Source organism: Triplophysa dalaica, chromosome 20 (assembly GCF_015846415.1).
Source record: "Triplophysa dalaica isolate WHDGS20190420 chromosome 20, ASM1584641v1, whole genome shotgun sequence".
In the NCBI taxonomy this organism is placed as follows: domain Eukaryota; kingdom Metazoa; phylum Chordata; class Actinopteri; order Cypriniformes; family Nemacheilidae; genus Triplophysa; species Triplophysa dalaica.
Genome location: NC_079561.1, coordinates 15,987,587 through 16,014,939, shown reverse-complemented (window position 1 = coordinate 16,014,939; position 27,353 = coordinate 15,987,587). Strand labels below are relative to the sequence as shown.

Below are 27,353 nucleotides of genomic sequence, written 5' to 3'. Positions count from 1 at the left end.
GGTGAGACAGACTCAGCTGACCAGCGCCTCATTGTCAAGATTTATCTCACTCGAGAGTCATTCACATTCCATGACAGAACGAATGCCTCGGCATCCTGCCGAGAGCGTTAAAATCACTCTCAGACAGAGGCACATTTCCCCTGGACAGATACATTAACATACAGTGGCCCCGTGCCACCCAATAAATCTGCACCTCGTTGGGTCCCACATCACGGCTTCAGGTCTCCCTAGAGAAGCCCGTGGCCTGACTCCCACTTGAGTCACCCGAGTCGGATCTTAAATGGTGGCCCTCCTTGAGTCAAGGGATCTGTAGATGATGTAGTCTGGTTCACAGAAACATTGAGAGGGCCTCAATGCGGGTTATGATAAGGCTACCTTAAATGTGAACACAACTGCGGAGCACAGACATCAAACCTGAGTGTTATTAGCTGTATTATTTTCAACACGTAAGTGTTTCTGTGGCCTTTGTATGACTAGCCAAGATGCTTAAAGTAATAGTTCAGCCCCCCAAAAAAACAGAATGTTCAAAGACTGTATACATTTCTTTGCTATGCTAAACACAGAGGAAGATATTTGCATGAATGTCTTTAACCAAACAGATCTCATCCCCCATTGACTCCCATAGTATTTATTTTTCCCTACTATCGCAGTAAATGGGGATGAGATATGTTTGGTTACAAACATTCTTCAAAATATCTTCCTATGTGTTTAGAACAAAGATTTTTATACAGGTTTCGGATATTTGGTTTCTTTCACTCAGAGTAAAGTAGTGTATAATGGGAAGTTTGTAACGTAATGCTATGATCTTTTGCAGTAGATTTTAATGAGATGTAACAGCTTTTGCTTCAATATTGAATAATAAACTTGACAATAAAATGTCACTGAAAACTGTACAAGCAATATTTTAAAATTCCAAAACTTTACGATTATTAAACATTAACAGTATTGGCTTGATCTGAAGGATAATTTTGCATGCATGGGACTTCATGTCCCATATGTAATTTTTATCATTCCATTGTTTCTGGATTAAAATTGATTAGCTAATCAAAGTTTAAACATTAGACCTCCCTGACCTTCCATAAACAGCTTGTGTCACTGTCTCGGTTGCTGAGACATTTATGAGACCTGTTTGTTCAGAGAGCAACATAACGCGGAGATCGCACGTACGCAATATGCCTCCAGCAGAGAGGTACGAACCCTGCCGTGTTCACACAGCGACTGGCATGTTAAAAAACTCCTAATGCGTCTCTTTAGATGTTATGCAATTACGTGCGGGGCTGGGAAGGCCTTCGTGAGCCTTCGTTGTGTTCCCATGCTGTCCCATTGCAATTTTCCACACGAACGAGCAAGGTGAAGTTAGGGGTGAGGTAGAGGTACACGTCTAACGAATCCTTGAGCTTCTGAGAGATGGCTTCGGCCTTGCTATTTACCCTTAGAAATTTTCACGGGTCACAGATGTTACGGGGGGCTCGCACACTCTGGCACCGCTCTCCGTGGCGTCAGCACTGCGCGGTGGATATAGATATAAAGGCTATAGATGGATGAGAAGAGAGCGTTTAGGGAGATGAGAGTACAAATAGACAGTAGGCCAAAGTGACTTTGGCAGTCAGCTGCTATTGATCAGCTTTACGATACACTGATTTATATAAGACAGTTCAAAGTGCTTTAAAGAGATATGAGTCATGTATAGCCTACCTAATCTCAGGGGTAGCGGGACGGGGACTGTGGTTAAGAAGCGCTTCTGATATGACCAGACATGCTTATAATTTCATAAGACCAAAGCCGTACAGACAAGAGATTTGCTGAATATCTGTAAGGCATGAATGTATACAGGAAAATAAATGGCCGAGATAACGGTGGAAACCTGCTTTTGATAATTTCAGGGAAATTTTCTGACACTGGGATACATTCTCATTTTTCAAAGGAATATGGGGTCTCGGGCAAGAAGATCATAGGGACAGCGAAGTTGAGAGCGTACAGTGCATACACACCCACTCGCAAATACACACATGCGCGCCGATGAAGAAATGGAGTGAAGATTTATGTGACAATGAACTAATTGCATTATGCCATTTATCTTTAGAAACTGTCACCCGATCCTTTCTCGTGGGTTTTAACAATTATTTCTGAAGAAATATACTTGCTGCAAGCTATTATATGAAATTATAAGACAGTTAAACCTCAAGTACAACAAAAGGCATTAATAAGACTTCTTAATGTATAAACAATAAGGTAGATATTGCACGCTTAGTGCAAGCTAAACCATGAAAACAAATTATTTAATGAATTAAACGCTGCTGCCCTTCTGAATCCTCCAAATGTTGTGATTTAGATTTTTTGTCATAAATCATTATTACCAGTCACCCTTTATGTTTGTCACAGTGGTTTGCATATATCTTACCAATAAAAAGTGCTTGTCAGCTTTGACAACACAGTATTAAACATTTGAAAAGTACTGTGTTTTTTCCATTTCCTGAAAAGCTGCTTATTTGGACATCCAAGGTTTCAGAAGGACAGTGACGATATGAAAGTTTTGAAAGTAAAAAACAGTTTTGACTGTAATAAGAACTTTCAGCATGGTTTCACCATGCAAGATAAGTAATTTAGCGCTTGTATCCAAAGCAAAATTCAGTTCAAGGTTTTCAATGGTTTGTGTTTCCTGGAAATCAAACCCATGACCTTGGAGTTGCTTGTGATATGCTCCATAAAAATGTTGTCAAGCTACAGTAACATGATTCAATTTAATAAAAAAATCTTCAATGTTGCAAAAGTTGCATAATGTTTTTTTGTTTACACAGACAGTCATCCCTTTTGCTTTTTTCAAAACCAGTGATACACTTTGGTGCAGTGGTGTAGTCTAGCTTTTTGTAGTGAGTATACTGTGCTTTTTTCCCCTCCCAGCCTCATACGCACCCATCCCAGAGCGACACCCCATGGCACCACCAAACTCACTAATGCATAAAGTATGCATCTACATGTAATTGAGAGCATTATTAAAGACTGCTTATGTGTTATCAACATTCCAATTTATTATAAACAACAAAAGACAGTCAGCTGTTTCAGTTTAACACAAAAAAAGATATTTCGAAAAATGTTGGTAATCAGACAGTTGGCAGCACCCATTGACTTTCATAGTCTATATTTTTTCCTGCTTTGGAAGTCAATGGGTGCTGTCAACTGTCTGATTACCAACATTTTTCAAAATATCTTCTTTTGTGTTAAACAGAAGAAAGAAACTCATACAGTTTTGGGACAACTTGAGGGTGAGGAAATTATAACAATTTTCATTTTTGGGTGAACTATACCTTTAAGAATGATGATACTATATGAATATGGTACCTGGAGCACAGGTTTTATCAGTTGACTGTCTTTTGTTGTTTATAATAAATTGGAATGTTGATAACACAGCACGAACACTCAGTCACATCATCATTCAGATCACTACAAGGGGGGCAGGAGATCGCCGGTCCTGCGCTGACATGACAATCTTTGATAGGCAGACGCGTGATAACAGCTCGACCGTGAGTGAAACCTAAGCGCTTGCGCACGGTAGGGAGGGGCGGGTGACACTCATTTTCGGTTTACATTTTCGCCTGTTTTTTTTATTTCGGCCCGAAACCAATAATGCCATATTCGGCCGAACATTTTCGTGTGTGCTGTAACTTACTGTCCCTCCACTCTAACCAAGGATGCCTGTTTTAAATTCCCTAGCCTGACTTTCAGTCCACAAGGCTGGCCAGGGGTTCTCATTTCTCTCATCATCTGAAATAAGGAGATATACAATTTTTATTCTGTTTACCACACACACACACACACAATCTCCCCTCTTCTGACGTATTAATTGATCCACCACACTAACGGTAGTGAAGTTAGCAAGTTCTGGATAAAATTCAATATACCAACAATCCCCTGCTATTACAGTTACGTTTAATGATAACATGTACTGTATGCTAGCTTTACTTACCAGGTAACTTTACGATAGCATCAGCCTCATCTTCTGGAGTTTCTATAACGATCGTGTCATCTGCTGCAGATGAAGTGTCACCCGAAGCTGCTGTAGCTTTAGGGGCAGGCATCCGAAAACACTCAAAGAGTGTACTTTGAGTCTGCTTTCGTTTCATATCTTCTAATTAAGATTCAGAATAACGTTAATCTTGCGATGTAAAGACACTCGAGATGAATTTAAAACTTGCGCCGAAAAAGACCGCCAAGCAACTGCTTTTCCTTGGTAGGTGACGTCAGATCCAGGTCACAGGCCACGGAAGCCCCAATGGTCCGAAAACGTTAGTGATTTGCAATCGCAACACAGACGGGGGGAATTTATGAATGAAAGTTCTGTCACAAAACGATGTTGTTACGTATACCCCTTTTTAAGAGGGTATACGGAAATCCTTTGACTTTCCTACTAGGTATACGGCGTATACCTGCGTATCGCGTAGACTACACCACTGCGTTGGTGCATAACTCATCTGTTAAAAATGTGTGCTGTAGATTAATACCTCAAATGGATCATCGTGTTTTAAACACGCATGCTATTCATCTGGTGGATGATAAAATGGGTACAATATTTTGATAGACATATAGACATAGATTATAGACATATAGAGGCACTTCTGACTCAGACCAGTGAATGTCCATCCACAACATAAGCATAAGGAAGTCATAGTGAGTTTTGCAAAAGCAAATGTCTATTTGCAAAAAAATCAAGTATATTTTTGGTTTAAAGCAAAATGGAGGAAAATATAATTTTACATGCACATTTGTTTAGCACTGCACAGGACCGTGGAAATTCAACCATACGTGGTTATTATTGGCAGGACACAGATTATTGGTAAGTAAACCATCAACCCACCAGAAATGGGACACAGCGCTGACAGGGCCACGAAATTCATATTTACATTTCTAATAGACCGGCGATCGTGATGATCCTGCCTGTCCAAATTCGCGGTTTGCACGAAGGTTGTTATCTTTGAGCGTGAAGGATATTATTTTTGAGTTTGATACCAACGCATTCCACAAGGAAACTGCAGTGAGTGAAAATGACCGCAGCTTTAAATCATCTCTCTCAATTCTTTCTCTCCTCTTTCCTTCTTGCTCTCTGACGTCAGGAATGTTGAGCACTCCGTGCACCTTCCCTTGGGGAGAGGATTTTACGATTGAAACCTGACACCCTTTCTGTGTCCCATAAGCAACAGAGCGGTAACTCACATCAAAGACAGCCAGCGTCGAATCACAGCCCAGCTATAAATTCGCCTGTCACTCCCGGGCCAATCAGAAGCGAGCTTTAAATCAACTCTGTCACGCTGGCAGCCAATGGTGGGACTGCGGCGTTAAATCTGTCAAGCCAGCGTCTTTTAACGGGCGCTGTGGTGCAGATGGGGAATCCGCGAGGGTGAGGGGAGTATGAAAGTAAATGTGAGGGAGGGAGAAAGAGAGATGTTGAGGGAAGGGGAAATCTGAGCACTCACAGCTAAACCGTGCAAAAGTCGATCTCGTCTTGATTCGGTTACCCAACGATTCATTTGTGAACCCATAATGGGCGAAAATCAAAGTGTTTCGGAAGCGGTAAGCTATAAAAACTTGAGTCAAACAAGACCAAACATGACCACAGAAGATGAACACTTGCGTCTCAACACGCGAAACGAAAAAACATCGTAAAGCTTAATTGCTACCATTGCTGCGTGACATTGAGTGTCTACAACAAAAGTGAGTTACAGCCGCGCCTCGCGCGACAATTACATCACTGGCTTAATCACCGACTTTGTCAAGATTATGATCACGACACTCATTATACACATTCAGCCCATTTGAAATGCGCAATGGCTTGTCGAACGCAAACCTCAAGCGCTACTTTATAAAATGACATGAAAACGAAAATATAGGAAAGATGACCTCTGGCTTTTCTGGGCTGCGGCATGGCGCTTCGAGCAAGGCTGCTGACCAGATGTTCTCAAACGCACGGACTTTCTGGCTGTGTGTTGTGCGTGCGCAGCTGTAACGCAGCAGGACAGACTTTGGGATCTTAGGGGATTTGAGTCTCGTCCTAAATCACGGCGCAGGAAAGAAGGGCCCCCTCTTTTAAAATGTCAACAGGCTGCCTACCGCGTTTCGTACTCCGCAAACCTCTTTGGTTGAGATCGACAGCCTCGTTTTCAACAGGGGGCCCCGGCCAGATTCGGTGACATATAGCGCAGGCAAATCTAAAATAGAAACGTCTAAACAGTTGTGGACATATCCAACAGCCTGGCTGATAAATGTAGCGTGCCTTCGCTTGAATTTATGTGTTTTTAAACTTTCCGTCATGTGATAGGAAAATAAGGTATACTCTTACGCGGAGGTCTGGCCAAAGCAATAACATCTCAGGCCTTTCTGAATGGTACATTTGAAACGCTTAATGTGTTCTTGTATAAATATTGCGCCACTATGAAATTGCACATAACTTAAACGCGAACGAGGACCGAGTTTTAAAGCCAATCTTCATGTTGAAGCTAAGAAGACCTTTATGCTGTTTAGCAGTTCAAGAGATTTATCTCAAGGATTTCCTAAGTATACTCATGTAAAGTTTACGTTTACGGATTTTAAACCTGCGAAATTGACAGCCTCTGTTGATTCCAAGAGACAAATAACTTAGGCGCGGCTCTCTGTAAAATACTGCGAAGATGATGTTGTTGTTATTACATGGGATAGAATAGCTTGTTGAATTACAGCTGGATCAGCAGAAGTTGTGGCACCACTGTTGGTTTTGGCTGCATTCTTCTCAGATGTGAAATTATTTTCTATTGGACAGAAATCCATAAACAGGCCCCGTGAGGGCCAGAGGCCCATAAAACACATCATGTAGTCGGGGGCCACGTGATCCTGGGGACCGCGAGCGCCGTCTTCACTCTTATCAATCTGTTTGTGTATAGATTCATGTGCCACCTATCCTCTATTCCATTCTGAGCTGTTTTCTATGGTCCTTGATGAATTAGGTCCGTCTGAACCAAAAGCAGACTCTAATTTACGAATCTTTATCTCAGCCGCGCAGTTTGCTCAGCTTCGGCTCTGAGCTGCATACGCAATGAATACGAAACACTGCTGCGCTTGTGATTTGAAGAAGCATGCAGGGCTTTGATTTCTAGTCCACAGCATGCATACAGTCGGATTAAAGCATTATGCGTTTGAATGTGTCCAAGGTTTCTGGAGCAAAGGTGTGATACTTAGACGATGACAAAGAGTCTGTAGATTATGATAATTTATTGACTGCTTCACAGACATTCAACTACAGACACACACACAGCTTTAAGCATCAATTACAGGCCTCCTGTCTACATGTCTCTGACAGTTTTACGGTGCGTTTTGTACAGCGTGTCAAACCGCACTGTTTTACTCCATTATACTCATTCCTCTATAATTAATATAAATTTCCTTTTTTACAGCTGTGCCACAGTAATTATAGCCGATGAAAGGCCGTCATCTACTGTCAATAGGTGCTGCAGGAATATCCAGATGAAAGCCCAATGGAACGCCGGGGGTGTTGGTGGGGCGGGATAAAGGGGGTCAAATTTTAACTGATTTTGGAGGATGCTTACCTATAGACACTGACATCATCATACAAAACCTTGACAGAACCCTACATTCTCCATACTAGACAGATGTTTTATAGTATGCTTTTCGAATCCGCTGCATCAATATGATGATTGCTGCAGGTCATAAACAGAACAATCTGTTAAGGAATGCAAGGGAACATGTTATGCTTTCTTTAGGTGTTAGCATGTCAAGATTGGAGATGAAGAGAGTAATTTCTGTATTACTGGAGAGACACACCAAATGGAAAATCAAAATCCATTTTTATGCATTTGGGAGAAACTTTGATCTAAAACAACACAATCTATAATTAATACATTTGGGACAACCTTTGCGCCGATAATGCAATGCACTTCAGGTATGTGAGACCTCACTTGTACCTTTTGTAGTTTTTGATATATTCAACCCAGCGCTTCTGGATTTAAATAAAGTAATGCTGGCTTCTTTTAACGGCTGCTGTGGTGCAGATGGGGAATCCGCGAGGGTGAGGGGAGTATGAAAATGTGAGGGAGGGAGAAAGCGAGATGTTGAGGGCAGGGAAAACAAAAAATTTCAACAAAATTCAACATTTCATGAAAACGTGACCTTTGGTTATCCTTTCCACTTTTTTGTCCTTTGATATCTCAAACAAAACCCCCAATACTGCTTTCTTCAGACTTAAAATATTGTAGACTTCATAACACAGAGATGAGCGAGATGTCCGGAGGTTTTTAATCTGCGACCCATCCGATAATGAATCATAATGAATGACCTCATAATGAAAAGGCTAGTTAACTCAATTGGTCAAATAAATTAAGTAGCGAAGGCTTTCATGCTTTGGAGATAAGACATCAGCACTCGCGTGCATCACGGAAACAAGGTTAGGAAACTCCCTATGGGAGGGTGGGGCATTCTGGGGCCAATGTGATGTCTAAACAGCACGCTTCAGGACAAAGGAAACTTTCCCACTACATTCATATGGATTTCAAAGCATTATTAAAGAATAAAATAAATAGGAAGAGAAGGTTCCGGAGGTGTGCTGAATCAGTGCCAGTGAAGTTCTCCCTGTCTGAAGCGAACAGAACCGCAGCTGTATATCAGAACCAATGTGGCCTCAACAAGCCCTTTCCTTAATCTATCTCTTATTACAACTGCATGTCCCACATCGCGGTGAACTTTTGTAGCTTCCAGTTGACACATGATGCTTTTTAGTTTTATTTCTGCAGTACAGAAAAGAGACTAGAGAAGCATGCAGTGTTTAAGCATAAAGTCTAACTGGGTCTTTGCACAGGTAGCTCAATTGGTAGTGCATTGCACAAAGGACATGGGTTTGATCCCCAGAGTGTACACATGTCATTAAAAAATTCAGATTGAATACAGTCTCTTTGGATGAAAGCATCTACCAAATGCAGACATGTAAAAATAAAACACCCTAATAAAATCTCGCTTTGCTCTTTCAGCCGTTGGTCACTGTGGCCTTTGATATCGTATGCATCTCATCTGCATCTCATCTCCACCCCATACCCCCCAGTGTGATAACCATGTCTTAGAAATGATCCTAAGGTATGCAGGCCTACATGAAATACTACTTATTTTTACAACCATTTCTCGAGGGGGAAGACTTCATTTGAATTAAAATGAGAGAGAGCGGCGGTATCCACTAGAGAAAGAAGCAGGCATGTGAAGCTGTCAAACCTCCTTCAGGATTTTGGCAAACATATACACACATTGAGTTTGTGAAGGTGTGTATTGCACGACAGATTTTTATTCCAGAAAGAAGTGTGGTAAACACTGTTCTTCTGCACTATAAGAGGGCTTGTGACCAAAACAGGTTTTTAAATAACAGCCTGTTTTTTGGACGTTTTAAAACCGTGCCATATGTTGCAAGTAATTTACAACCCGCAAATCATTCAGAGGCAAAGTTTCTTATTAACCTCACAGTTGTGGACGAATTAAAAAGAGTTGTAATTTTACACGCATGAAAAGCTAAAATGTGCCTGGGAAACAAAAAAGGGCAACAAAAGCAGGAAGTTACAGCTTGTGAATGCCTTTAGCCTCAAAGACTGTGTGCTTGATTATCTACCAGAAGAGGGCGCTCTTGACCTAGGTTTGCAGGGTGGGGTTACAAGATACAAGCCCAAACTGGGAAAGAACTGATTAATAAACAATATTAACAATAATGTGATCTTTTTTTATGAAACACTGTATTGTGAGTATTTAAATATCCATTACATTTAGAAAATCTTTCTCTTCCTCTGTTAACAAGTATTGTCTCTAAAATTGATACATTTTCCTTTATCCATACCCATATTTCCCTGACACATCATGGCCAGGATTTCATTGCGTCCTCCGGAGGTCGCATTTTTCCACTCCATATGTCATCGAGGTTTCATTTTAAATTTCAAGGTTAGAATGAAACTACAACAACTAAAAATTTTTTTTTTACTAAAATGTGAGAACCTCAAAGACGTTGTCAAATCATATGACCTCCGGGGGAAGCCCCTGAAATCCTGGCCAGGATGTGTCCGGGAAAAATGGCACGTATGGTCAGCCAATATTATTGCTTTATTGTTTTCCTAATGTTTTTGGAAAAAGTATCCGTTAAGCGGCCAAATTTAAGTCATATCATTAATGTGACCTCCAAATTATCATTCTAAACAAAAATAACCAAAGCACATTACAGTAAACAGAATGACCTCAAAACCTGGTTAAGGAAAAGTCCTCGCAAAATGACCCGCCTCAATAGGACTTACAAAATAAAACACAGTGAAGAAAAACTAGATGAAACTGTTTTCTTTACTTCAATCAAAACAAGGGTTAGAGGGTGGAAAAGGACACAACAACAACCACTGGAATGTACAGAAATGTAATGAAATTCTTGAAGTACAACAGTGATATCATTCACAAAACCAGCTGTATATTCATTGCTTACTGGAATGGGATTTAAAAAAAACATGCCCTGGTACTTTTCCCTAAAGAGAAAGTCCCGCCAAAGCAATTTTCCCAGGTTCTTGCCTCGGAAATTATTTTGAAATGGAGATGTTCCTGGTGTTATCTTCACGAAAGAGAAACACTAGAAGTCGTTTTCAGTGGACGTGAACTTTAACAAGAAATAATTCAAGAAAACAGGGCAGAGGAGCGATGAAAAGTGAATGTGTCAGATTTCATGTCATCTGGACCAATATCTTATCGGAGAAGAGACCATTTGATCTGCTCCTTAGCTGACTGTAGCACCTACGGACAACAAGAAACATTAGTTAAAGTTAAAACCATTTAAACACACAAAACAGTGTCTTTCGGCGTGGAAGTGACATATAAAAGAAAAAAGTGGTAGCGATTGTGGTGCATGTCAAATGCGAATCCAACAATGGTGGGTTCCTTAGATAAAGTAGGTGATATTTGACTGGTCATGTGATCACCACCATCATATCAAACCTCATTTAAACGCATCTGCCAACCCTGCTTTTATTTTAAACATTAAACTTTTAAGTGGAAAAAATAGCTTTAAATCCAAATATAATGTCATAATTAATCTAAGGTGTCATTAGGCTCTCATGAAGGCATACATAAAATGTGTGCTGACAATTTATCATAACCTGATGTTTCAAATTAGGACATGTCAAATAATTAGTCACATTTAATTGGAAGGAATTAGCAGCCTCAGAATCATTTATTTAAGCATCTTGTGTTCCTCTTCAGTAAATTCAATCATTCAATATGGATGGATGGCCTAAAACACACCCAAAAAACCTCACGTCTCTCTAAAGCTACAACACATAATTACATTCAAATGTGTTTGTGGTCGAGTCATTAACGCCATCATTTGTCTCAAGACAAACATCCATCAGGTAGAGAACCTTTCAAGTAGTCAAGCCAAAACATTAGCACTGTTTTATGATAAAGTCTGAAGCCCCTAGGTATTATGTTTTGCCATTTTCTTTTGAAATACAATATGTATTATTACAAATTATATTACTGCCATAGGTATCTGAAACACAGCAAGCTGTCAACTTCCCTAGTTTGGTTAAACGTACTACACATATGATCATATTGAAAACAATTCAGTAGTGGACACAACATGACAGATTTATATCCATTTAATATTTCTTCTTAAGAGCAAAAATTATTACAAACTCGCTCTCTGCCTTCCTATATCCATAATTTCAGTACGATTTATTGGGCAAAAAAAGAGAAACCACCAAATATAAAGATGAATTTAACTAATAACATTATTTTTAATGATTAAGTTCAGTTAATATTGCAATAATATCAATATTGTGATTTTCACCATAATAATTTAACACCATAATAATTATATATTGATACTATGACAGCCATAATTTTAAGGTTTATTAAAAAATAACTAAATAGATTTGTTATGTAGTCATGTAAAAATTCCATTAGCAAGGCAAAACTTTTTAACTGAATCCCATTATACAAAGGTGTAACCCTGTAATCCAGTAATGCAGGCGCAGCAAAACATCTAGGAATTAATTCATCATCTTAATTTGATCAAGGCAAAGCATATCCATATAGCAGGAAAGACGAGGAGACAGCCATTAATCACAGACGCGAGAGGGATACAGGCAGCCTGTCGCAAGGCCTCTTAAATGAGAACATTAATCAGTCCACGCTCATGACTATGACAGCCGCGGGGAACCATCGCTGGCAGACAGCCGCCAATAATTAGCCATCATGTTTACATGATGGCTAATTCCCGCATGCGGTAGACATGCGGGAACTAGGAAAGCCGTGCTAATGGTGGCGAGATGTACACGTTCTTAATGTGGGCGCTATCAAACCAGACCACCTCATTTTCTAAATGAATCATGGGTAAATCTCAGAGCACTATAAAACACAAGAGCCACGGATGCGATAAGACGACAGGTGTCCTGAACCAAGCACATCTTACTCACCTGAGTGACTGTCTGTTCTGTCAGAGGTACGTCGTCGCCCTGTAGGACAGAAGAGAGAGAGGGTGATTTTAAGACTGCTGGCTTACTTTCTGTCCCACATTTTGAGCTTGAGTATTGGAAATCAAACTTAATGGCCGCGAAGCAGCTCCATAATGCTCATGGATGGCGTCAGAGTACGTGAGAGGAAAGACTCACAGAGTACTAAGCAGGCAGATTAACATTCACAACAGCATTATACAAATCAATAGAAACGTTTGTTACCCTCAAAGCGACGCGGTGTACCACCTGCTGAGGGTCACTTTCAAGGATCACTCTGTGAGAGAGACACACGGCAATTAGTTTAAAATGAAACGAAGATGATGAAATGGCATTAAAACCTTCACCAAATACAACACTACAGTCTCTTTTGTTTGTATAATGAACTTTACTTTCTTTATTGAATCGCTAGTGTAGCAAGTAGCAACAGACTTGGACTTAGTGACTTAGTCATATAGTGTCTGCATTAGCACTAGTGGGCATGGTGTGTTTTTCAATGGTTGAGAGCCAATAAATGTACCTAACTTTTATAAAAAAAATAACTTTTTCAAATTTATAAAATACTAAAAAAGCACATGTATAAGTATTTACAGCCTTTGCTCAATACTTTGTTTAAGCACCTTTGGCACCAATTACAACCTCAAGTCTTTTTGAGTATGATCTTACAAGCTTGTCACACCTATTTTTGGTAGTTTCTCCCATTCTTCTTTGCAGGACCTCTCAAGCTCCATCGGGTTGAATGGGGAGCGTCGGTGCACAGCCATTTTCAGATCTCTCCAGAGATGATCAATCGGGTTCAAGTCTGGGCTCTGGATGGGCCACTCAAGGACATACACAGAGTTGTCCTCTAGCCACTCCTTTGTTAACTTTGCTGTGTGCTTAGGGTCATTGTCCTGTTGGAAGATGAACCTTCGCCCCAGTCCAGAGCAGGTTTTCATTGAGGATGTCTCTATACATTGCAGCATTCATCTTTCTCTCGATCTTGACTAGTCTGCCAGTTCTTGCCGCTGAAAAACACCCCCACAGCATGCTTCACTGTAGTGATGGTATTGGCCAGGTGATGAGCAGTGCCTGGTTTCCTCCAGACATGACACTGGCTATTCTTTTATCAGAACAGATCATTTTGTTTCGTATGGTCTGAGAGTCCTTCAGGAGGTGTATTACAGAAAGATCGTAGCTTGAAAATCTCATCCCATCTGTTCGTAACCAAGGTAGTTTCAATTAGGACAAAAGCTATTACAGAACAGCACCTCCTAAGTGCATAATCTTATTTTAACAACAGATAGGAAAGGAGTATTACAGAAGTGTCTTAACTTGACAAATAATCCTATAAATGGTCTTAAATTTACGAAAACCTACAGCTGTCCTAACTTCAAAATAATTTAAAAACTTACAGAAAAACCTCTTGCCTGTAGGCCGCTTTCTTTTTTGTTTTGCTTGCAAGGGTGGTAAACTTTTCTTCAGTCTCAGCTGTACGGTTAATGTCAGACACTGCAACCACATTATCAGCCCACTACCTGTCATTGTCTTTGTGAGCGAGTGAAGGGGAAAACTTACCAAACAGTGTCGGCTCGACCTTTCCCAACAAAATTTCCTAAAAAAAGTTTATATTTCCGCAACACTAAAATTAAAAGCTCGCCGGTTTTGTTTTTCCATTTTGTTACCTCATCAGCAGCTACCACAGTGTTGGTTGCTTGGTAACAGACCAAGCCGAGCTTGATTTAGGATTTCCTAACAGGAGAAAAGATTAGATTTTGTAAAATAGGATAGGAATCCCAAATCAAGATAAGATTTGCTTCTGTAATTCGAATGTGAAAAATCCTAATTTAACGTATCATATCTTAAATTAAGAAACTTTCTGTAATACACCCCCAGGTGCCATTTGGCAAACTCCAGGCGGTCTGTCATGTGCCTTTTACTGAGGAGTGGCTTCCGTCTGGCGACTCTGCCATACAGGCCTGATTTGTGGAGTGCAGCAGAGATGGTTGTTCTTCTGGAAGGTTCTCCTCTCTCCACAGAGACATGCTGGAGCTCTGTCAGAATGACCATCGGGTTCTTGGTCACCTCCCTGACAAAGGCCCTTCTCCCCTGATCGCTCAGTTTGGCCGGGCGGCCAGCTCTTGGAAGAGTCCTGGTGGTTCCAAACTTCTTCCATTAATGGCTTATGGAAGTCACTGTACTCATTGGGACCTTCAATGCAGCAGATTTCTGTACCCTTCCCCAGATCTGTGCCTTGGTACAATCCTGTCTCGGAGGTCTACTGACAATTCCTTTGACTTCATGGCTTGGTTTGGGCTCTGACATGTACTGTCAACTGTGGGACCTTATAAAGACAGGTGTGTGCCTTTCCAAATCATGTCCAATCAACTGAATTTACCACAGGTGGACTCTTATCAAGTTGTAGAAACATCTCAAGGAAGATCAGTGGAAACAGGATGCACCGGAGCACAATTTTGAGTGTCACGGCAAAGGCTGTGAATACTTATTTACATTTTGGAATAAGGCTATAACATAACAAAATGTGGAAAAAGTGAAGCGCTGTGAATACTTTCTGGATGCACTGTAACTGTATGTTTATATTGGCTGTTAACAATGGCTCACAATGTTATCTGATCAAAGTTAGAATGATAGTCCTGCCCCAAATTCCCCCATTGGTTGAGTCAATGTTCCTATATCATTCCAGTTAAGGTGATAAAACAGCACAATGTTTTTAAACTATGGCACTGTTCACATTTTCAGGGAAATCCACCAACAAATTATTTAGGTATAGTATTGCATATGTTTTGCCACACGTCACTTTAGTGCAGTCGACCTCTTATGATGTTAAATGAGGGTTTTAAGATTTACAACAATAAAAATAAGTAATATTTACCGCTACCGCTCTATAAAATTACTAACACCATGAATGAAGATCATGTTCATATAACCCACTATGAATAAATTATACAGATCATTTTGCAAGATGTAAACAGCACTTCCTCTGTTAGTCTTTTAGAACTACATAAATATTTGTACAAAATACACCAAAGCATACGGAACTGAATCAAAATGTTAAACCAACATCTTTAAGACTTAATTATATATATGGGAAAAAAAACTAAAACAGGAAGTGCTTCTGGATCAGTGTTGCAAAATGTCTAAAGGTTGTCTCATTGTTGCCAGTATCTCAAAAAATTGATATTTACGAAGTAATATCTTACCCGCCATCGACAATCTCATCAACAGCCAAGAAAAGACCCTCCATATTTTCAAGCAAGGCTCTCTTTTCCACATTTTTCCTGAACAATGATTACGATGTCATATTTATCGTTAAGTAGATGTCAGAAACATGACGAATCATGTGAAACAAATGTTTCCTACCTCAACATTTGACTGAGAGAATCAAATAGACAATTCAGCACTGACATGAGCATCAGCTGTTTGAAAAGAAAATTACAGTCATATGAGATTCATGCACTAATGACATTAGAGACGTCACATGTTCTTATTAATTTTCAGTATTACCTCATTTTCATGAGAGCTGCCAATGACGTAGAAATACAAATCAATATTGCTCTTATATACAACGGTTAGACCCTCCAACAAAGCTATTTCACCTGTTTAAAAAAAGGATTATTATAACAGTTTAAAATAAATTTGATGTACTGAATACAATCTCTTAAATCCCTCTTACTGTCTGTTCTGTGTGTTTTGTTGAAGATGTTTTTCTCAAATGCTTTCTGCTCTTTCACTGTGGGATAGGTGTCATCATAATACTGGAAAATGAGCAAAAACACAAATAAAAACTATTTTTAGAACATTTAGTAGAAAACAACAAAGCAATGTATTTATAAAACATTCTGGTGACTTTGGAAACAAACATATAGAATTATGTTTTAAAGGTTGTCTTGATCTATTTAAAACTGAATTTAACCTCCAAGATGTTTACCAGACTGCCAATTACAACCAAAAAATTGTCTCATAATTTAATTATTTGACTTATTTAAGATATCCCAGTTCAATTTTTACAGAATGTTCTTTACAATATTGTAAATGAATATGAATTTATATAACAGTAAAAAGAGTAAATACGAAATTACACAATAGTGTCACAAATCTGAGATTCAACGTGACGTTGTGGTTGTAAATAACTGAAATCTACATTATAAATACGATCTTACCTTAGCATAAAGTCTCTCTCCATCGTTGTCCATGATCAGGACAGCTTTCACAGTATAAAGAGATGGTTCCTGTTATAACAAGGATACACGAACATGGTCATGTAATGTAAACATAAGCGATGAATATGTGAATCAGATTACAGCTGTGATATGATCACTGTGAATAGGGTGAAGGTTGGCAGATTTGTATCCGTGGCTCAAAAGAAAATATTGTAAAAAAACGTTTGAAATTTCTAACAAACCAAAACAACTTTAATGTTCAAATACTAACGTTATAAACGCATTTTCAGTTTGTATCTTGACATTTATAATCTGTTCATCGGAAGTAACAGAAAGATAAGTTTCTAATGGAGATAAACCGTCGTTTTATATATTTTTCATATTCAAACTTAAAAGATCTATATTGATTAAAAATATACCAGTATTAACGTATCCATGATCGACTCGACAGATCTCTTCTGCTCCGTGTATTCAATTACTGCGTGTAACATTTCCGTACACGTCATAAGGTGAAAGGGCAAAATTAAGCGGAAGCTGTTTCAGGGTTTGTTCATGACGTTATTTTGCGGGAAATTAATTTAAATTAATAGCGAGAAAGAGTGGCTATTGTTATGTTTATATTATATTATTGTTATTGTTATTAATAATCAAATATTCAATAATTAAAAAGAAATAAACAGTAAAATGGATGCAAATGACAGCTTACAAAGTGGAGAGAAACTGGCTGGAGAACAAATCCTACCATTCAATCACAATATTAATTCAGTAATTAATTTGAACTTAAATAATCAAATTTTAATAATGTGCTAGTTGTGGAAATCATAGCAATAAATGTATTAGTCATGGGGGCTTACAAAACAACTTGAAATATTAGATTGAATATATTATAAATATATAAATACTCAATGACATATGACCTCATTTGTATAACTGTACAGATTTTGTGATATCACATGGCAATCTTAACAAAAATTGCTGGACCAAACACAAACCATTTTAAAACTCACTTTAAGTATAGCTATTTGGTATTTCCCGAACCCATTATTTTATTTGTGTCAGTCTATGGATTTTGTAACACATTACTTTCCCTGCACCCAAAATCGTGTAGCCTACCATGTATGTAATGTATGCAATTGATAAAGTATTGTTGGAAGCTGTTGACCATCCAGGTCTTCAGACAGTATATTGCAAACTGATTTCAACATACTTCATAGAAGAAATGTAGGCCTGTTTCGACGCAGGGAGAGTTTTTGTGCTTTTATCATTTTCTTTACTCTGGACCGGAATGAGTGAGCGAAATTCACCAAATCCAGCGACTGCTAAGTGCTAACCACCGGTCAGGCCTGTTTATTTACAAAGTATCCTAAACATAATGGTAAAGGATAAAGCAACAATACACAACTCCTAAGGGAACATTTAGGAACAGTAATGTAACTCCTATTTTTGTGAGTTCGTCTATTAAAAGTGATTAATTGTAAATGAAAGCCCCTCTGTACAGATAACCTGAAGTAAACTACTGGCTGTCATGACACTTAGTCAAAGCTCTGGCTTCTGATCCCGATCTTTAACTCATTACTATTCAAATCTATTTGCCCTCCATAAATGACACACTAGCCTCAATGACACAGGCCCTCCTCAAAACTGCATGGCTCCAAGTCTGTCCTGTTTTTTCCATGATAATTGAAAATCCTAAGAGATCCTCCTACAACTCGGCATCATAATTACATTGGTCACTTTTTCTGGGAAGCACCACTGTGAAAAGTAATCCCAAAAGGGGTTTTCCCTGCACTCATCATTTACTACTGCAACTACACTGACATCTGAGATCATTCGTTTTGTTCTCAGAGTGAAAACGCAGTCACAGTGTTTTATCTAGAGACCTGTGGTGGGCTAATTTGTAAGAAAAAGTCACAGTACTATTCTGAGCACGTTGTTAAGGTTTCATTTTGTGTCCAAAGTGAACCTTATAGCATAAGATATATTTCTGTGTTGAATAGAAGATTTTTATATGTTCCTGACAGTAAGGTGGCTCACGAGCAGGTTTCACAATGAAACACTGGGTTTTCACAACTTTACCACAGAGTGCATTTCGAAATAACCCCACATTATGTCAGAGAGGATACAGTATCTCTTGCCTGGATATTAACGGTAAGGTTCAGTTCAGGTATACTTATAATGTACAGTTAAATAATATATATATATTTTTTTTTATAAATTTTTAATAGCCATTTTCCCAAATATCATTGTATTATTGTTATTTATTAAAAGTATGCTATTTTTGTTTCTGTGTATTTTACTTGAGTGATGTATAGTGTCTGTAGGTGTGCATAGTTCTGTATATTTAAATATATTTTATATAAATCTGTTTATATTAATTATTTTAAAAATACTAAATAAACAATAAAAAAATATGAATAGTTTGTGTCCTAAACTATTGTTAGCAATTAACAAGTTGTGTTTTGTGATTTTTCTGTCATTAAGTCCTTGAATCCTTAGAAAATGACCTTCCACTGTATGTTAGGCTGTCATACAGCATATTCAAAGAACTCACTTCTGACGAATGTTTTCCACTAAACAAACATTACACCTGACCTGACATGCTCCAAATGAGGAACCAACATCAACAGAATCATCGTTCAGAGTAAATGTGTCTCAATAGTGCGCCAGATCACAGATAATTGAAGATAATCTTACATAATAGTTTATCTTGATCTGCGAGGTCACGCTAGAGTCATGTCTTCAACGTCTTGTTCACACCATATCAGAAGGCCATTGATGGACATTGTCCACACTTTGTCTGTTGAACAGCATGTTGCCTTGGGGTGGCTCTGTATATCCCACCTGGTTCCCAGGGTGGGCATGGTCTTGTTGAGAGCAGTGCTGGCCTTGTGATTGGCACGTGTGGCTGTAGAAGGAGAGGAGATTGTAGGAAAGGGGATGTTGTGTGGCGGAAACTCTGTTGAACGCTGATAAAGGCTTGTCTAGATGCTCCTGCTAACTGCTGTGGTTTCTGCCACAAGACGGGGGTTGAGAGGAGGTGCCAACACTATCGTGATATATTTTAATTTACCCAGCCTCCTCTGTTGCACAATGAACCATATACACTGTTCATCTGTGTAAATAGTACACAAATTATTATTTTGTCCATCAGTGGTTTGTTTGTTGTTTTTTTAAACATCTAGTTTAAAATTGTGTTTGAGAATGTTTTTGTGAATTTTATTTTCCTAATTAAAAAATGTAACCGTACTTTCAAAAGTGCACAATAGGTTCTTATGGTACAATTATACACCCCAAAAGATACAGCCATTTATGTTTTGTACCTGTAAAGTATGGAAAGTATGAAACCCATTAAGTGTATCAACCCAGTGATGGTGGTTCTAAGGGGTACAGTTTTGTGCATCATGTTTTGGCTGTATCTGTTTTGTAAATAAAAACACACAGTCACACATTAAGGCAAGTATACGATGAAGGTACAGTTTAACCCTATGTTTTAATTGTGTTGGTATAACAACAGTGTTTGTCATAAATGTAAGGTCAGGGCAGGTCACATTTCGTACTATATGTTGAACTTTTTAATATATTTAAAGAAATGAATATGCTAACAATTCTATTGGGTAAAATAACGGTTTGTTGACATTTTACTTTTTATATTTTTGAGGTTTTGTAAATACTTATTTTTATTAAATTTAGTATAGATTTATATTAACAGTTTTGCTCAAAAGCCTAGAATATTTAATGGCAAGTTTTAAATGTGACTAACTCCATATAGAGGGTTTTAGCATCGACAACATAAACATGTTATTTGGCCCAAACCTATTTGGTCTTACTTCCAGTAGACCTTGCAAGGGATCAATAACATTTGAGAAGTTATTATGTAATTTAATTCAGTTAATTAACAATTTAATGCACATAGCCTATAAAAATATGATGTTTACAATGTATTGTTTTAATTGACATTAATAATCAATATCAAATTCAATAATTAACAAGAATGATTTCTCTTGCAGCTCTTGAAATCTTGCAGCCCTCTTGATTAAGTTCATGTTTTTTAAATATCTGAAATTCTGCTTTGAGCCACCTCAAGGCAATTCTGTTGCTGCCTTGCTTCTTTGTTAATGAAAATACATTTTTAAAATCATGTTATTTAAATATATGACCCTAAAGTAATCCAAAAGCAATTGGACTACATAATGTTTATATTGTGAGATTGGGTTACGTTACTCTTTACATTTACAAATTCATTTGTAACTGTACCGGAATACAAATTTAAAGTAACCCTCCCAACCCTGCCAAAAACAGACTGGAAGTTAACTTCGGGCCAGGCGCCGTCCATAGTGTGACATGTCTTGTTCACAAATTTTAGATGTGTAAAACATTTGTTAAATTTTATTTGGGCATTAGTTTTTTCTGCAACAGACTTAACTTGTGTTAAATTATAATGTGACAACAAGCCCCAGTCTCCATGTTATTTAAAAAACTTTTGTTTGTAATATTTAAAGATGTTGAGATTATTTGGCAGGCTGAGAGCAATTTATATCATTTAAGACCTAATAGAGCCATTTAAGTATATACTGTTCATTACTCATACACATATTTTCCACTTTTCCCAGCAGTAGACTAGGTTGTTTTTTCCCAGCGAGCCACAAACCAAAAAAACGAATGCTTTCATCGTAGGTTTCTCTGGAGGTTTTCTGTATTATTAAATCTCGTCCTTGTGTTTACTTTTGATTGCCTAATGATACTGATGCTACATTATAAATATTTGTAAAAAAAAAGCAGAATTATATTATGAAAACAAAGAAGATACGTGTTTTATTTGACCTATAGAAACAGAAGGATTATGGGTCAGGACAAATTCACCGGGTCTGTTTCACTTCCTGGGGTCAATTAGAACAAACCAGAGCATTAAAAGTATGTTTACCAAAAGTAAAAACATCAATAAAAATAATAAATAAAGAAATAAAAGACAGTGCTGTGTTACACGGTAACAAATGTGTAAAAAGACTGTTTGACCCTAATAATATATGAAGAGAGAGAGAAAGTCTGAATGGGTATTTAGGTTGGAATACGGCAGATCCCAACCCATTGTGGTTTATGTAATAGCAGGCTGTTTTTATGTGTGTGTTTGTAGGTGGTTGAGTGGGGTGGGTGGGTGCTAGGAATCAAGGCTTGGGAAGTCCCGTCTCTCTTGTTCCTGGCAGGCACCCACCTCTTTGGCCGATGTCAGCCACCTACGTCCATCAGAACGTCGCATTTACATACAAACATGTTAATGCGTGGGAAGAGAAAGGCTGCATAATCAAAGATGAGCACTTACAAAACCAGTGACAACCAACAATGTTGGGGACAGTTTTTAGTCATAACTTACGATTTCGTAGTCCTGAAAATAACTACACCATTGGAAACACGGCCTTTGATAGGTTGAAAGGAAATTCGATTTCTCGAACAGCAGCGGTGCACGAGCAGCGTTTGGCATAAACACACACTTGTTGTTGTGATTACCGGCTCACACACACACACACACATGTGGGGTTTATTCAGAGGGTGTAATACGATCGGGATAGCTTTTGAATGGCATTGGTCAAATAAAATTAAGCACTAAGTAAAACACATTCTTTCACCTTGCCATCAAAAAGCACCATCCCATTGTATCTGAACAATTGTGTGGATTGTCTTAAGTTGACTGTGGAGGGAATTCAGCAAAACTCGGGTGGTCATTTGCAGTGTAAGACAGGCTCTCCTCCACCCTCCCGTACCCCTGCCCCCCACACTTTCTTTCTCCCTCTCTGCGGTTGTGCTGTGGATACACGAACAATGTGGCCTTTCTTACCTGTTGAAGGTGTACATTCCATCCTTACTAAACCAAGTTTGAAAACCTCCTCTGCACGGACCGGCACAGCAATCCCAGATTTAACTCCATGTGCGCCTGATCACAGTGTCTGTGTTCAAACCACATCCTCACAGTGGATTTTCTTTACATGATTAACTCAGGTAATTTTTCCTTTCAGGAAACACACGAGGAAATGCATTTGTGCATCTGATAAGCACAATATTTTAGGACATGCACGCAGAGACCATAGATAAGGACGTGAAGTGCACTTGTTCTGAAACCACAGTGTTAAGGGTCGACATGTCAGTGTCTATATTTGCTCAGGGAAGTCCGCAGCATTCGTGGCTTAACCGTTCCTCTGTGGGAAAGATGATTTAAAAATGTTAAAGTGCACGATAAAGCATTCGGGAGACAAGAGGGCAAAAGGTGTGGGTGCTTTACAGGAAAGCTGCTTACATCGCCCATATAGACCCATCCCATTTATGTGAGTGACAGCCAGAGCAGACATGGTGAGTGGGAGAAAGAGTCAATGAGACATAAGGACAGATTGAGTGCATGCACACTTGTAGTTCAGAGCTATTGGTTCATGAAGTGAACTGTTTAGCTCTTCAGTTCAACACAGGGGTCAATGGTGTCTTCTCGCAGGATAATCTTATTTTGTGAAGACTTTTTCATCTTATATCAAGGGTTTAAGGAAATGCACAGAAGGTACGTTTTATATTTTCGTTTTCTGTTGTTAGGTTTGTTTTGACGTGTCTTCAGCAAGTATGTCAGACAGGTGTTTTGCCATTTTGATTCAATATAAAAGAGTCAGGATTTTCAGTGAAGTTATTAAAACTTGTATTTCTTTATGCTGAACTTTTTAATTCACATTTTATTGCTTTAGATAAAACTGAAGTTGACTTCAATGATTTTATCTTGATTGAAGTATTGGAATTGAATTACATTGCATATGATAAAGGTAACATAGATTTTTCTTGAAAAACTAAATTAATGTGCATTTATATATAAGCATATAATTAATAATGATTTCTGTAAAATAAAAATAAACAATAAATACATAACATTTTAAGTGTTGTTTCAATATAAATGTATTTCTGTGCATGGCTAATGATTCAATGGTATTGCTGTGGTATTACTGTCTCTTAATTGTTTTAAACACAAACTAGTTTATCACAAATATTGCAGAGTAAATTATTTTCATTTATTATTTTATTTGATCAAAATAGATTTTTTGCAAAATTACTTTGAGGTTCCATTTGTGTAGAATGTTATAGTTGTTAATGCCACAGCTGATGTCCCATCTGTCCCTTCAGAATTTGAGAAACTAGTTAAAGGAAATGTGCTAGACATTGCGGTAAAGGCAGGATACACAGAATATCACAAGAGGAAAGGGTTTGTATTAAAACCATGTCACACATTATATACTAAATCATTAGACATTATACAACAATACTGCTGCAATGACTTGTCAACCTCACCAGACATTTCAACAAGGGAGTAAAAACATTTTACATATAATAATAATAAGAACACTAACGGAAGCAATAGGTGTCTACGCCACTTCGTGGTTTGTCACCTCATTATCTAAAGACTGAAATGGTCTTAAATTTGCATGTTTATGATAAAAAAATTGATAAGTTGCCCAATTATTTTTAACGGTGTTTTCTCATTAACAAAAGCAGTCAAAACCATCTGGTAAATATCATAACAGTTACATTTATTATTATAATATTGCAGGATTGTTGTACATCATATGAAATAAAAACTGGAAACCCAAAATTTACGTCTTCATAAAAAACACTATCAGAAGAACCTCCAAACCTTTGGACAAAATAAATAAATAATAATAAGGCAAATAATACATTTCGACGTATGGTTGTAAAACTGGCTGTCAATACCATATAAGACACAATGTATCACTTTAAGGGGTGTTTTATGAAAGTCTTCCTGACATTCTGATGTTTGTGGTTAGGCCCCTGTCTTCGTTTACTGGAGAATACGCTGCCTCCCAAAAGATTGTCTTATCAAGGGTTGACACTACCGTTCGAAAACCCCAGCTGATAGGACAAATCCAGCCCAACAAAACTTAGCACACCATGACATTTGGAGCACGTTGGAATGAAGACATCAAACAATGTCTATATAAAAATCTATTACAATTTTATTTTAATGATTGGCATCATCATCCATCTAATCGATCATTTAATAAATCTTTTTTAAATCAATGATAACATTTAATTAATTTTCAACATTTTATTGGCACATGATCACATCCCATGTTACCTGCTGTAAGAATACTCAAGTTGTCTGTGTCTCTGCTTAAATGTAGGCCAGTTGTTAAAGAATAAATTGTGACCATTTAACTTTCTCCAAAATAAATGCGTGAATAAATAAATAGGGAAATAAAAAACAATGAAGTTGTAAAATGATTCATTTTGTGTTTTAGATTGATTCACTGCATTAGGGGTCTGTCCTGAATGTGTTCAGCAGTCAACGGTGTACTTCCCCTGAGGATCAGTGAGGTGAGTATCTACATGAGACAGACTATTGCTCACCACCTGACTAAGTAAACGTATTCTGTAAATATAAGACTTACAGTAACTGGAGGAGATCTGTAAACGGACAAGAACAAGAAGCATGGAATAAAATACTTTAGTTCTCTCTAAACATGTATATCAAACTTACAAACATATATATATATTTTTTAAGGGGCTGGCAAACAATAGAAGACCGTATGGGGAGTTGTCTATGTCTACCAATGTCACTGGATTGCGGGCACACCGTTCTCCCCAGAATTTGGAGATGGACTTGGCCTGGCAGGAACTGATGGCCATAACAGATCTTCAGGTCTGTATACTAGAACACCCAGCCATTAACAATTACACAATTAAAGCCTGTGGGAAATATTTACCAATTAATCCTTTTCATACAATGTGTCCTAATGAAAAGCCAGCGTACAACATTTTTCTAATGCACACACACATTGTGTTTAGACCTGTAACAATGGGCCAATTGAGTGGTGCAAGAATAAAGGCAGACAAAGAAAGAAGGTGAGCTGTGTATTGCTGACAGCCCCCTGCATAGCACAATGACCATCTGTTTCTACATGAAACTTGAGCACCCCTAAGTAAGACCTGCATAAGGCTACGGGTGGCACGCTCACCAAGGTGGGCTGGTCCTGCAGTCAGCAACCGACTTATGAATGCAGCTCCCCTCCCGGTGAAATTGATTGTAAATGGAGTTTAGTTAGGAGCACCTCCAAGGTCATGTTTGAGAAGCGGTTGGTTTTGTAACTAAAACATTATGTTGTTGTCACAGGAGTTTGAAGTGCCCAATGAGAATCCCTTTGAAGCAGTTCCATACCTCTCCATGGAGCCCATGGTTTCTCAAGGGGGATTTGGGATGGTTCAACCTCAGGCAGAACCCATTCCAGGAACGTCCGATGCCCATCCCGCGGTGGCTTACGAAAACTCGTACCCTGAAATGATGCCACCTTATCAACGTCTGAATCAACACATGGATATGCACTATGGACTCCCCGGTGGCCATGTTTCATCCCGAATGTTCACGAACACACAAGCTCTTCATCCGCCTCTCATGAGTTTTTTGGAGCATATGAATTTGACAACACGCAGCCATGGGGTTGTTGGACAAATTAAACAAGCCGATGATCTAGAATCAGATTCCGGGTTGTCGCTTGGTTCGAGTCCACCACTAGCCTCCCCGGAAAACATACATGGAGTACCTACTTACCTTCCTACAGATGGAATAATGTGCTACGCTGAAAATGAAAGCATGGGGGAACAGTGTCGCGTGAGGCCTCACCTGCTTGGGTCTGTTGACTACGAGCAGTCCCACAGCTATTTTCCCAGAGCTTCATTTTCCACATCCGCAAATATACAACCTGTTACCCACCAAGGCCAAGCTCACCAGCCAATGGTAACAATCACGCAACCGATTTTACCCTCAGCCATGCATGACCTTCCGCTAAACGGATCAAGTATATCTAGAGCGGGTTCATATCAGCCTCCTTACCCTAAGCCAAAAGTTAGCAGCATCTCTACACCTATGAGCAGAGATGAGCGGCGAGCCTTCACTCTAAAAATCCCATTCTCTCTAGACAAGATTGTGAACTTACCAGTGGATGACTTCAATGAGCTGTTGACCCAGTTTACACTAAACGATGCACAGTTAGCACTTGTTAGGGACATTCGCCGCAGAGGAAAAAATAAGGTTGCAGCTCAGAACTGCCGCAAACGGAAGTTGGAGAATATTGTGTTTTTAGAGAGCGAGTTGGGACAGCTTAAAGGCCAAAGAGAGCATTTAACCAGAGAGAGACTGGAGTTTCAGCAAAACATAGCCATTATCAAATGCCATATGTCAGATCTTTACACCAAAGTGTTTTCACAGCTGCGGGATGAGGAAGGGCAGCCTTACTCGCTGGATGAATACTCATTAGAACAGACTAAAGACGGCAATATTTATTTGGTACCACGAAACAGCGCTGGAGAGTAAATGAGCTTTGTGTCCAATGAAAGGTTCAAGAGTGTTTTAATATGTAACTTGAAGGGATAGTTCACCCACAAATAAAAGTCATTATTTGTATACCCACTTGTTTAAAACCTGTATATGACTTCTATGAAATGCAAAAGAAGATATTTGGAGAAATGTCTCAGGGTTTTGTGTCCCTGCATAGGAAGTGAATGGGGGGACAGTGTTTGGTTATGCGTTTCAAAATATCATGCAAGAATTAAAACGTCACAAATAAGGAATACAAATAAGGCACTTAAAGAATTCTTCGCATCACACATTCAGCATACAACTTCACAAATGCGCCACATCATTTATTGCATTCAAAAAGGT

The 27,353-nt window shown here is 38.6% G+C and overlaps 2 protein-coding genes across 2 annotated transcripts; one reads left to right on the top strand and one right to left on the bottom strand.

Annotated features, from left to right (window-relative positions):
• Positions 1-10,323: 10,323 nt before the first annotated feature.
• On the bottom strand, positions 10,324-17,157 carry copz1 (COPI coat complex subunit zeta 1). The gene is made up of 9 exons (XM_056733673.1): positions 17,077-17,157; positions 16,658-16,726; positions 16,171-16,252; positions 16,002-16,093; positions 15,858-15,913; positions 15,698-15,775; positions 12,723-12,774; positions 12,462-12,500; positions 10,324-10,779 (listed from the first exon to the last, which is right to left on the bottom strand). Exons 1-9 carry the CDS (start codon positions 17,146-17,148, stop codon positions 10,732-10,734), a joined length of 588 nt encoding a protein of 195 aa, XP_056589651.1. The 5' UTR covers positions 17,149-17,157; the 3' UTR covers positions 10,324-10,731.
• Positions 17,158-23,040: 5,883 nt separating this feature from the next.
• On the top strand, positions 23,041-27,107 carry nfe2 (nuclear factor, erythroid 2). The gene is made up of 4 exons (XM_056733452.1): positions 23,041-23,195; positions 24,937-25,012; positions 25,200-25,337; positions 25,809-27,107. Exons 2-4 carry the CDS (start codon positions 24,968-24,970, stop codon positions 27,003-27,005), a joined length of 1,380 nt encoding a protein of 459 aa, XP_056589430.1. The 5' UTR covers positions 23,041-23,195; positions 24,937-24,967; the 3' UTR covers positions 27,006-27,107.
• The last annotated feature ends 246 nt before the right edge of the window (positions 27,108-27,353 follow it).

Excerpts from the sequence above, each read along its gene's own strand:
- copz1 (XM_056733673.1), bottom strand. The coding sequence starts at position 17,148 with ATGTTACACGCAGTAATTGAATACACGGAGCAGAAGAGATCTGTCGAG. Across the intron at positions 16,727-17,076 it reads TCATGGATACGTTAATACTG|GAACCATCTCTTTATACTGT; the intron begins GTATATTTTTAA and ends TTGTTATAACAG. Across the intron at positions 12,775-15,697 it reads GATGAGATTGTCGATGGCGG|AGTGATCCTTGAAAGTGACC; the intron begins GTAAGATATTAC and ends TCTCTCTCACAG.
- nfe2 (XM_056733452.1), top strand. The coding sequence starts at position 24,968 with ATGTGTTCAGCAGTCAACGGTGTACTTCCCCTGAGGATCAGTGAG. Across the intron at positions 25,013-25,199 it reads TTCCCCTGAGGATCAGTGAG|GGGCTGGCAAACAATAGAAG; the intron begins GTGAGTATCTAC and ends ATATTTTTTAAG. Across the intron at positions 25,338-25,808 it reads TGGCCATAACAGATCTTCAG|GAGTTTGAAGTGCCCAATGA; the intron begins GTCTGTATACTA and ends TTGTTGTCACAG.